Below are 12,215 nucleotides of genomic sequence, written 5' to 3' on the forward strand. Positions count from 1 at the left end.
GTATTTAATTTACCACCACAGACACGTTTTCATCCAAATATAGAAACCTTTTTATTTTACAATTTCAGCAAAAATATCATACAATTCCAGTTTAATTGTACAGTTTGTTAAATATCTAAATACTTTTACAGTTGCAATGTCAGTAGAAAAAAATATTGGATATTTTTTTTATGAGATACAAAATGTACACTTCAAAATTCACACACTTGTACACGACATGGTGTGACTGGCCGCTGACATTAACAACCGTTGCCCTTATAAAATTACTTTACACTGCCCAATAAAGTATTTTGATATCACAACAAAAGGTGGCAGCACATTTACATTTAATTACTCCATAAACTGTGGAAAAGTGTTGTGAATACAAAAGTAAAAGTGTGTATACTTGAACTGGATTGTTATGCTGTGCATTGTTTTTAAAGAGGATTTGCATGTAGTTGATACACAGCAATAAGACGTTGTTATACTTTACCACAGTGGATACAAGCTGGAATAAAGCAAATGTAATGTGACAGTTTAATGTAATAAAAACATACTTTACATGTGCGATGGAAAAGTACAAATAAACCCACTTTCCTACAAGGGATACAGTTAGCAACATCTTGGGCGACACTTTGTCCATTTTCCAATAAGAGATCATTTGAACTTCTATTTCCGAGCGCTTGTTTCCTGACGAAGGACTTTGTGTCGCACACAGTAATGACACAGACGCTCATTAACTCTTTGACATCAGCTAGTTCGCTTCAAACCCCCTCGATGTGTCCCTCAGAACACGTCTTTGTCATCATCATCTGCTCTTGTTAATTCAAACAGAACGGCATCGCTGTTAATTCTTCATGAGACTCCGATAAGGAGATCTGCACTGACTGAACACCAGCCGGAGACACTGACAGCTGTGCAATTAAGTAATTACCAAGGTGGCCGTATTGTCAAAAAGACTATTATGTTTGTGAATTTGCAAACTAAATGGAGCTCCTGCTTAAAGATGTATTAATTGATATGTGTTTGCCACTTGGGGGAGAAACATATCTTCAGTTGTTAAATGATCCACTGTTTGCACCAGCTAGTCACTCATTTCTCATTTCAAGTACTAGCGAACTAGCTAGCATGTCAGAGGAGATTTTACTTACAACATCATCGTCACTGCCTTTAAGCTACTTGGTATGGTATGTGTAAGAATCCACCACCCTTTATTATCCACGCATCCAGTCAACACTAGCAGAGACGTCTAAGATAGAAGGTGCGACAGTGAAAGTGTCTCATTGCAGCCCAAAATGTTGCCTCGTGTAATCAGCCCTTCTGAAGCACAGTGTTCGTATGAAACAGTCCTTCACAATAAAGTCACATGATTCAACAGGTCCGGCTGGCACCACTGACCCGAACACACTTTGACAAATCACCCCGATAACAGTGTTCTAAAATGACAAAAGAAAAAAAAGTATGAAACATGAAATATATCAGACTGTCAGTTTCCACTGGTCCTGTAGTGGAAACCTGACTACATCAGAGACTCAGTGGTCCGAAGCATCAACTCCCGCTCCTAACAATCTGACAATGTACAAGATGTCCCGGCGTGTAGCTGGGAAGGTCAGGGGGGGGAAAAGGACACAGAAACCCTGAACTAAATTTAAAACTCTATGGTCGTCTATCAGGTGTGCAAAGGCAGGATGTTTCATCAGAGTAAGTCGGGCGACAACATTGAAACACGGGGAAGTTACACTTATATTAATTATTCTATTCAAACTTCTGAAGTGTCCTCTGAAGCAGATGACATATCTAAAAGTAACTTTACTTTTCTTAGCTCATCTGGAAAGTGTTCAATCCAGATTCATCTGCGACTTCTTGTTTTGGACTACACCTGTTATAATCTAGCTGAGCACAATACCTGGAACTGATTAAAGTGACACATACTGTACATTGTTCCGTGTCACAAACTCACCAGCTAATAGTCGAGAAACATTGAATGAAAAAACTGAAAGAAAAACAAAAAGGTGGTAAACAACAATTATTTCTTTCCCCGTAAAAGTACTTTGGATTGAAGAGGTGTGAAAAGGACAACACGACAGCATCATGTAGTGATTACAACAGAACAGAGGTCTTCTTAGGGCTAGTAGTTCACTTTTCAAGGCAGGAGGAAAACATGTCGGGAAGAAAAGGGTCTCTTTAGCTCCGTTCACAGCTGATACAGGTGTTCCTGTAGAAAGCCATGAGACACACGAAGTCCTTCGGTGTCCAGGACAACTCATCTTCAGTCAAATGAGATTCAGGATTCAACTCTTTTGATGAAGACATTCTCAGTTTCCAGTTGAAGTCTCTTCCTGAATTGAGTGAATTGTTCCCTATGCTGATATGGACATTTTGGACCACACACACACACACACACATACACACACATACACACGCACGCACGCGCACACTCACATCAAGTCCTCTTCCAAACAAGGCACGAAGATTTCATTCAAGTTTATCATTACACAAGTGCTTAATGCATTTCAAACCCCCCCCATTCGTCTCAATCCCAGAGCAACCTCGGCGAGCCTTTCCAGAGTAATTCAGCCGTTGGTCTTTCGTCCTGCTCGCACTGAACGCTAAAGTGATGTGTCAGCTCGGCGGCCGGCCAATCGGGCAGCCCTGCTGCGAATCAGCTGCCCTGCCAGTCACACAGCCAGTCATCCGGCCAGGCAGGCGTCCGTTTGCAGTCCCGCCTGCTGCTCGGCGGCGTGACGTGACCCCGCGCTCGGCGGTCTGTGACGGGGTCGTTCCGGCGACTGATCAGGCGGAGTCGTGTGGGGAGCAGCTAAGGGCGCACGGAAAGCAGGGGGAGACTCTAAGAGGTGTGACAGCAGCTCCCGCCCCCACCACCACCACCACCACCACAACAAACAAACCCTTAGCCAGCAAGAGTTGGCCCGCATAAACCGTGCGTCAGAGCGCTCGCCTCTGAGGAGTAAAAGGAGAAGGTGGCACAGTGACAAACCCGCAGGCGAGTCATCGATAAATACAGCGAGCAAAGTACAGAACAGAGGAAAGAGACATGAGGAAGCATTAGAAAGGTTGATTTCTCTTTCTGTTCCACTTTCTTTGTCAACTTCCACCTGCTACATTCGAGGCAGCTCAGCCCACAGAGAGGGGGGGGGGAGAGCATGCGACATGAGGGAAGGATGAAGGAAGGAACAGAGGGTGGATGAGCGTTGTAAAAGAGAATCAATTCACCAGGTGATTTTCAGAGTGGTTCTGCCTGGCTTCACCCATGTGTCAGGATGACTTTGGCTCAGCAGGAGCCCCCCCCTCCCCCCAGGGAGATTGTCAGAGCTGGAGAGACATAAGGGGATTTGAGAAGGGAGAATGGAAAAGGTGGGCAAAGGTGCAGTCATGCAGGCAGATAGAGACGGACGTGCAGGGGGAGGCGGACCAGGAGAGACAGAAGGGGAGAGAGATGGAGTCAGTGGATAAAGGTAGATAGAAACAGAGAAACTGTGCAAGGGAAACAGTGAGACAAAGAGAGGCAACAGATAAAAGGCAGAGCACATTTGGAATAGACACAAGGGAATGAGAAAAGAGAGGAGAGGAATGTCAGATTCAACAACCAAATCAGGAAGTGAGACAGACCCGCCGCCACAGCGACGCCGAAACAGAACAAATGCATCTCGCACACAAAATCACTTTTAAAAACAAAGTCATCAATCAGAGCTCACATCTGTGTTTCCTCTAACTGATGTGTTTAACCAACTCCCCCCCCCCCCCCCCGCCCCCCCACGGTATCCCATCCTGCCCCGGTTTGAGCAGCCCAAAGAGAAACAGCTGTCACCTCGGCGGCAGGTAAAGCGGGAAACCAGAGTAAATGTAAAAGCCCATTTCACAGCGGCAGCAGATCCACGCCTGTGCTTCGTTTTGTTCAAGGATGCCGCAGGGCTTCACTGGGCGCCCCGGTTGAATTGTTCCAGCACGGTGGCGTTGGTCTTCTCAAACAGCCACTGCTGGCTGGGGGACGAGGGGTCACAGGTGTTCATGAAGATCCGCCGCTCGTTCGGGCTGCAGTCGATGCAGCTGTTGCTGACGGAGTGATACAGACTCTTATCCTGCAGGACGGAGGGACAAACAGGAAGTGGAGTGTTTGAATCCACAGTCTGGTGATGACACTTTAACATTTCCCATTAAGCATTCTGTTCAGCAGTATTACTAATTAAATTAACATGTACTGATTAGCAGACATATTTGTCAAAGATCTTTGTTTAAACATTTTACTACTTCCGTCTCGTCCTTTGGCTTCTTCTCGTTTACTGCAAACGAGCTTGTTTGTGACAAAACATTAAATCCTAGAAATGTTACAATCATAACAATGTGGCCTGATGTATGGCATGTTTTTGTATAAACGGCGCTGAACAACAGCATAATGAGGTTCTTTGAATATCCATCAGCTCCAGGGTAGATTCTGTTTAAATGAGCAAAACTTTATAGGATGATTAAGTAGCTACACAGTCATTTATTTTGGAAGCGGTTATGTTATTAGCTTTGTAAAAGGAGGGGAGGGGGCGAGAGCAACGTGTACACTGCTCTCTGCCGTACCTCTCTGTAGCGCCACAGCTGGTTGCCCTTCATGCCGTGACAGTCGTACAGGGTGACGGGGCTGTTGTGGGAGACGGCGTCGAAGCAGACCTTTTTAGTGTGAATGGGGTCGCCCACCCGGATGTCCTCTCGCCATCCGAATGTGAACACCTGCAGGAAAACAAATCACAGTTGTCACGCCACATTCACACGCAGAAAGTATGGTCTGTAGACGTTTCCATCATGTTCTGCTTTGTGTGTTCCAGGTAAAATGCCTGTCCTGTAATTAGGCCTATTATTGTACAATAAAAATACAATATAAATAACACAGCAGGAGAGAATACAGTATGTGACTTACACTTCCCCCGTTCTTTGTGACTCTTTCTTCTCTCATTAGGATTACAGGCACGACATGATTAAAGCTCTATACACTGCTTTACTTTGAAGAACATCTCAAAAATGTCTGACTTGGAAAACTACGAGTTGTTGTTGTGGCCGTCACACTCATCATTACTCTCTGATAGTGTGTTGGTCATACTGGGTGTTATTGTTAATCCAGTAAATGTAACGGTTGATGTTTCTGTCTCCGAGAGTTCATCTGAAGATCACAAGCCAGTGTAGCCTCTGTGGATAATGACTGATCTAATGAATCAAAGCGAGTGTCTAAAAGATGTTCATTGTGTGTCGGTCGCTGGTTATATTCTAGGAGAATCAGAGGTATGTGAGATCTGAGTGAACAGCAGCTGAAAACAGCCACATTATTTATATTCTTATGGACTGTACAAGGATGAAACGTGGTTAAGGATCCAACAAAGTTTTGATTATGAACATGTGTGAACTGTGTGTAATATGTGTATATATAAAATATATATATAAAATATAAAATATATATATATATATAAAATATATATATTTTTTATATATATATATAATATGAAAATGTAGACGTTATTTTATATATATTTATTTTATTTATATATATATAAAATATATTTAGAATATATATATATACACATCTTTATATATATAGTAAAATATAAAATATATTATATATTTTATATATATTATATATTTTTATATATAATATATTTTTATATATAATATATATTTATATAAATATATAATTTTATATTTTATATATATTATATATAAAATATATATTATATATTTTATAAATATATAATTTTATATTTTATATATATATATATATATATATTATATATTTTATAAATATAATTTTATATTTTATATATATCTATCATATATATTATAATATATATATATATATATATATATATATATATTCAGCACTGCATAGCTGCAAAATAATGTGAATTCTTGCCTTGACAATAAATAGCTCTATTATTGCAGTTTATTACTGCCGATAATAATAATAATAATAACAATAATATTGATATTACTATTAATAATAATGATAATAATAAACACAATCAAATGTTTTCTCTGCAGTGAGCTGGAGGAGTGACGGCCACGTGGACTTCTCTAAGACTTTCTGAATGAGTTCCTCCTCTGCAGACGGCCTCCTGTGAGTTGCAGTAAATCAATGCCTCGCTGGCGCTGAATACAGATCACAACTACGACACAGATTAAACTACAATGCGTCTTCAGATTAAAGCAATTAATGTGCCAGAGCGCTAAGGCGCAGTGTTTCAGCTGTGGGAAACAAAAGGAGATATTCGAGCCATTAATTTTGCATTATGAGCTGGTTTAAGGATGTTTAGTGCGACGTGCCAAAACAAACAGACTCTTTTAGGACAATGCAAAGATAATGAAGCAGCGCTGTTTGTATGTCTGTGTCAGTTCATTTGACATGAACGTGTGTTCAGCCTAAAAAATACATTTACTAACGAGACACTCGACAAAGGTGAAATCTTGTGAGAGGAAAACAAACCAATATATATAATATAATAATAATTACTCTTGGAATGTCCCCCTACTCTCCGCAGTGATTCCCTGTGGTTATCCAAGGAAACCAAATGGACCTGCGGACACCTGTAAGGCTAATATCTCTAATATTCCCCTGAAATTCCCACCAAGAAAACCAACAACCTGTACAACAAGTTTAGTATGGGCGTGATCTCGTGCTTCTCTAAAGCTCTTATCAAAATCAAGCCTCAAGACTTTGAACAAGGCTATTCATCTAATCAAATCAAAGGGAAGCGTCTTCGCTGCTCACCTGTCCGTGGTTCCAGCCCACCTCGCCCCGCCCCTTCACACAGGTCTCCACCCGGATGGGACTCCCGGATACAAAGTGTTTGCTCTCCATACACATCTCGCTGCCCACGTTCCGAACCTACAAAGCAAACACGCGGAACATAAAAGTCATTAACAAGAACACAAAAGGACGTAGTTAGCAGACGCACTCATTATTCACACGGCAGGAGTTTTAAGTCTGTAGCAGTGAGCAGAGTTTCTCTTATAAAAACCATCACACAGGACATTACGCACGGACGTGTTGAGGCAGATTCACATTTTACAATTAGACCCTCACTTTGCTTTGCCAATAACATGCAAATTAATCTGTGATTCATATTTAATAAATGTTCCCTGTCCTCTGTGAGTGCTGTCACAGCGGATCTCCAGGCCTGTTGCGACAGACAGAAAGGATTATTGGAGCCAACTGGCCACAATTTTCTTGTCAGCCTTTTGAGTTATTTTAGAAAAAGCTGTTACTAATGATCAATGGAAAAATAGTCTATTCTCCAAAATGGGGACATTAAAAACTCTGGCTCCAAAACATATTGTAGGAAAGATAACAAGGAGAGAAAACAAAGCTGGATTCAGTTTCTCTCAAGCGTACACTTGAACTACTGGCAAAGGTTTGTTATCTTGTAGTCACGATGTCAACTCTGCTTTTGTGTTGAAGGTGTGAGAGCGGACTGTACCTCTCCCCATGCAGCAGCAGGAGGCTCCACCGGCGGGTAGTGTTTGGGCAGATCCCAGGCCACTTTGCTCATGAACCACTTGAAGTTCATGCAGTTGAGGCGGACCCTCAGCTCCTTCTGGGCCGTCATGTCTCCTGCCGACAGGTGGCGGTACTCGGGGCGACGCTGGTAGATGTATTCGGCGTACTCGTCCATCCACACCTCCGCCACGCGCTTCAGGTTCTGGAATCAGAGGGAAACCGTTTTCATATCAATGAAACTACAAACAATACATATTGAGTGTACACACATCAGAGCCACAGAGATAGTAAACCTGTGACTGATAGGAAAGAAAGAAGAGAGACTGCTCTCGTAAAGCACAACAGGCATGAGCTTGGGGGGCATCGTCAATGGACGTGGACCAACACATCTTTGTAGCAGTCGGACCTTTTCAGTCTTAAAACAAAAAGCAGATGATTGTAGTTTCTCCTATGATGAAACATCAACGTTGACACTTCCTGCACCTGAGTTAACATCCCTATTTGCGTCACTGTAATTGGGCTTAATAGAAATTTTGCAAAATGTCCCCTCAATTATGTCCTCTATACTTTATATAGTTCTTGGTCTGATATCTGGCTGCTAAATGCTCTACTATGTTCACCAGCCAGTCGCTAACTTTGTGAAATCAAGTTAATGAGCTTAAAGATGCTAAAGAGTGTCAGACAGTAAAACAAAAGTCAGACTGGATCTTGTTAGCAGACCTTTGTGTTCCTGGACATCATGTTTTCATTCAAAAACAGACGAAGACATCACATCTCTATATCCTGCCACCCATGATGCTTCGATTCATCCGACATGACACAATGATCAAAGCCGCTCTGTAGAAAGGCGGCCAGTCATCATCCAGTACCTGTCATCATGTCCCAGAAAGCGAGAGATGAAAAAGAAATAGAAGCAACTTGTCTCTAGTCATGAAAACGGTTACAACACTGAGCTCAATTATGTGCTAATTTACAGGACGGGGATGGCTTCATAAAGGACAAAGCCTTTCAGTCTCTTTTTCTTTTCTCTCCGACATATTCATCATGGCAGATGCAGCCTATTACACCGATCAGACCAAGAAGTGAGCTTCACGTTGAACTGAGCGAATACCAGACGACCCCAAACAAACCTTATCTATACAACAGAAAAGTACTTTATTAATAGTTGTAGTAGTTCCTACAATGGTTCATTAACAACATACATGTCTCCCAGCTCTACTATAGTTCCAAAGTGTTGGACGAAGCAGAAACACAGGATACGTATGTGACACTGTCTAACCAGTGTGAGAACAACGTTCTAGAAGCACTACCATGTCGCAGCGGTAACGATGGTGTGAGCCTGGAGCACAAAGGGAAGAATTTGAAGCAGTTTGTCTCTTAGTTTCACTCCATCTGATAACACTGAGCCGCCTGCAGATTTGGTGTTAAGCCTTTGTCAAGACCACTTGCTGGAGAAATGAATGTGCCAAGGAACTGTGTGAACTACGCAAAGCATTTCAATACAACACATATCATTGAAAATATCAGAAATAGGTAACAAAATGAGAAGGAAAGCGTCAGACGGAAATATCCTGAAACCTCTTTGTGTTGTACTTTGCCTGTAAGTGTGGCCTACATATTGTAAGTGTTTGCATTTTTGGGTGAGAAGTACCTTTAGGTTTTGTATTTGTGCATTTATATCATATCTCGAGTGTTTTTACTAACAACAAAACATCTTAGAATGAACTGCAAACGCTCAAATTACTGGCAGTTTCAAGTTTGTGCTTGAATGACATCACCTCATATACAAAACGTGTCAAACATTTGGTTTCATTGGTTCCTTCGATTGTATTGAAATCATCTAAATTTAGAATGAAGCTGTCTGAGTGGAATACAAAAGAAGAGACGGCGACTGCCCTGCAGTCATCGTTGCTCACAGTTTCACACAGCTTCTTCAACAGCCTCTTTAAGCACAGACAATTGCAAACATGAAAGATTTACAGCCGAGCGATGGGAAATCTATCCCTCTGAAGCCTTTGAGGTGTGAAGGAGTAAAAAAACTCAGAGCCTGTCAGACCTCTGAGGTCCGGACGCGTGTCTGAGAATACAGATGGTGGCGGCGTTGGAGGTATGGAAGGTGAAATGAATGAACAAATAGGTTCAGCGAGCCTCCCAGGAAAGTATAAATACAAAACGTCCGACCTCTAGAGATACAGATATAGAAGATAAAACCCTCCAGCCACAAACACACACACACGCACTTCCTGTAGCATACAGCAGCTCATTGCCTGAAGCGAAACGTTCCAGGTGAGGGGGAGTTCAGTGGTTTTGTCTCCCTCCATGTTGAATGGACTTGGGTGACACACACACACACACACACACACACACGCATTCACACACACTCACGGTATGATATCTTTAAGTGCCAAGGATGTCCTCTATGCACACAAAGGCAAAACATTGTTAGACCAAGACTTAAAAAGTTGGGAGACAAGTTATTTTTTGTTTATGTGTCTTTTGCCAAAGTCAATGCAACAGGTTGGCTTCTATAGCTTGTTCCTCATGATGTCTGTGACTGCGATGATGCCAGTGATAAATACCCAAACGGTTTGTATTTTAAATCAAGATATACGGTATAATTATCTCAACTACAGTCTCATCCATTGCTGACGAGTGCCAAACCAATGCACCAGTCACCTAAAGCACATCAGTTCAAAGAGAAAGGCCTGCAGTTTAAACTACAAAACAGGAAACATTACATCGTTCATCACAGCCTTAGGTACAGTAAGTATTTCTGTATTAATAAACCTGCTGCCTGTTTTATATCAGCATTCAATGCAGCCTCAGTGAGGGGCTAATGGTCAGTCCGACGAGGCAAAGGCGGAGGCCAAGAGGTTTCATTACATATTCAGCCGAGCCCAACAGAGCCAGGTGTCAGACTGAGGCCCAGTCATGCATGATGAATACTGTTCAGCGACAGGTCAGATGAATATATTTAAAATATTCTCATGCTGTGTCCAAGTGTTGAAGCTCATTATTGGAAAACTGTAAGTTGTGTGTTGAGGACACAGGAGTTTGTGGAGTACCCACAATGCAACTCAGACCAGATTCCTCTCTGGACCCACAAAAGGCATTTCTTACAGTAGTACAACCCAACACCTGAAAACTACATGTGTTGCGTAAAGCGGACGGAGTTCTGCGCAAAAAAAAAAGAAGCCTACGTTTTCAAACTTTTCCTGATCTACAGTTTTTGATATTACGTATAATTATACATATATTTTAGTCAATAACAAAAAAAAGCCCACTAAGGTTTGATACGCAGTCGCTGATGACATTTGATCCTGAGGATTCTGTCACCTCCCCAATACATGGAAGCTGAGAGGGATTAGTGATGCTTTAAGTAGCTGAAACTCCATTCTACTGAGGGTGACCCACATACCTCGCTGTTCAGTTTAGATTAGGAAATACTTTGTTCGGAAACTTGTCATACAAATCTGTTCATTGCCATTCCATTTAACTCCGCACATTAAATGTACGATGTTTGCACAGAAACGTAAACAAAGACGTCTTGAGTCGACGTCAACGTGCTACAAAACAATCTGAGACTCACCCTGGCCAGGCTGACTCCACCAGGAACTTTGTAGGGGACGTACTTCCTGTAGATATGTCCTACCCTGGAGCAGGGGGTGTCCTCCATCCGACCACCACACATCCACACCTACAGAGAGGGAGAGAGAGAGATAGAGATAGAGAGGGAGAGATTCAGTCGTGATGAAGACAATATCAGGTCAAAGTTTGCTCAAAGCTTCTGCGCTGGTGTTTGTGTAACAGAACAGTGTGGGTATCATATGAACTGATGAGGTCAACAAATCAGAGCGATGAAACAAAAGTGTAAAATAGTCAACGCGTGGGAAGACATGATGAAGACAAAGCAACGGGGAACCAACAAGGTTAGGATGTAAAGAAAGAGAACGCTGGAAGGAGTGGGAGGATGATAGATGGAAGCAATGCATACTGTATGAACCATGTTGTAGGGTATGGACCATGCATAGGAGAGAGGATACGAGGAAAAGAGGAGGAGTAGAGATGTGCAGTCGGACTTGTTTAAGACGAGGTGGACTAATCATTTTAGGTTAGATAAAAGCTTCAAAGAATTGCAGATATTAATCCTATTTTATGGACAGCGCAGGAGTGAGAACACCATTTTAAAGACAACGCCACAAAATGACTCCAAAGTTCAAGTGTTTGTAATTTGCACAGAGACCAAAGAGAGTAAGTGACATCAAAGAGAACAAGACGAGTCAATCATGCTTAGCTGAATGACAAAGACTTGTATTGGATTTGTCATGCTACTTTTGGAAGGCAGAGCCAACTTGTCAATGCCACAGGGTGTGAGCTTTTTGAAATTTTAAAGATAGATTTCTTTAAACTTATTCAGAACAGTCTGAGGTCAGGAAGTTTTTACACTTTCAGCATCTAAACAAAACCTTGCCTGCACACCGCTGAATCTTTGTATTGTATTGTATTGTATTGTATGAATATAAAGAGTGTGTGACACACACTTTGCTGGATGTGGATGTTTGGCATTTTAACTTGAAAGCACTTCAAATATTAATTGTTTATCAAAAATGTGGCCCATTAATCTTTGTTTGTTCATTTCCACATCAACCAACTGATCTTACAGAGATATGAATTTGACCCCCTTTTCAATTGATTTTGCCGTCGGTGTATTCTCCATCAGTCAAGTCAATCATATCCAATTCAA

At 41.7% G+C, this 12,215-nt stretch overlaps 1 protein-coding gene across 1 annotated transcript in view; it reads right to left on the bottom strand.

The window, feature by feature from the left end:
* Positions 1–3,738: 3,738 nt before the first annotated feature.
* galnt10 (UDP-N-acetyl-alpha-D-galactosamine:polypeptide N-acetylgalactosaminyltransferase 10 (GalNAc-T10)) overlaps positions 3,739–12,215 on the bottom strand; it is a 61,295-nt gene continuing 52,818 nt past the window's right edge. The window contains exons 8-12 of the mRNA XM_029447654.1: positions 11,061–11,168; positions 7,452–7,673; positions 6,743–6,859; positions 4,567–4,716; positions 3,739–4,079 (exon numbers count right to left, since the gene is read on the bottom strand). Coding sequence (XP_029303514.1) covers positions 3,915–4,079; positions 4,567–4,716; positions 6,743–6,859; positions 7,452–7,673; positions 11,061–11,168 — 762 coding nt within the window. The 3' untranslated portion in view covers positions 3,739–3,914. The remainder of the gene's footprint in view (positions 4,080–4,566; positions 4,717–6,742; positions 6,860–7,451; positions 7,674–11,060; positions 11,169–12,215) is intronic.

Source organism: Cottoperca gobio, chromosome 14, assembly GCF_900634415.1.
Source record: "Cottoperca gobio chromosome 14, fCotGob3.1, whole genome shotgun sequence".
NCBI lineage: Eukaryota > Metazoa > Chordata > Actinopteri > Perciformes > Bovichtidae > Cottoperca > Cottoperca gobio.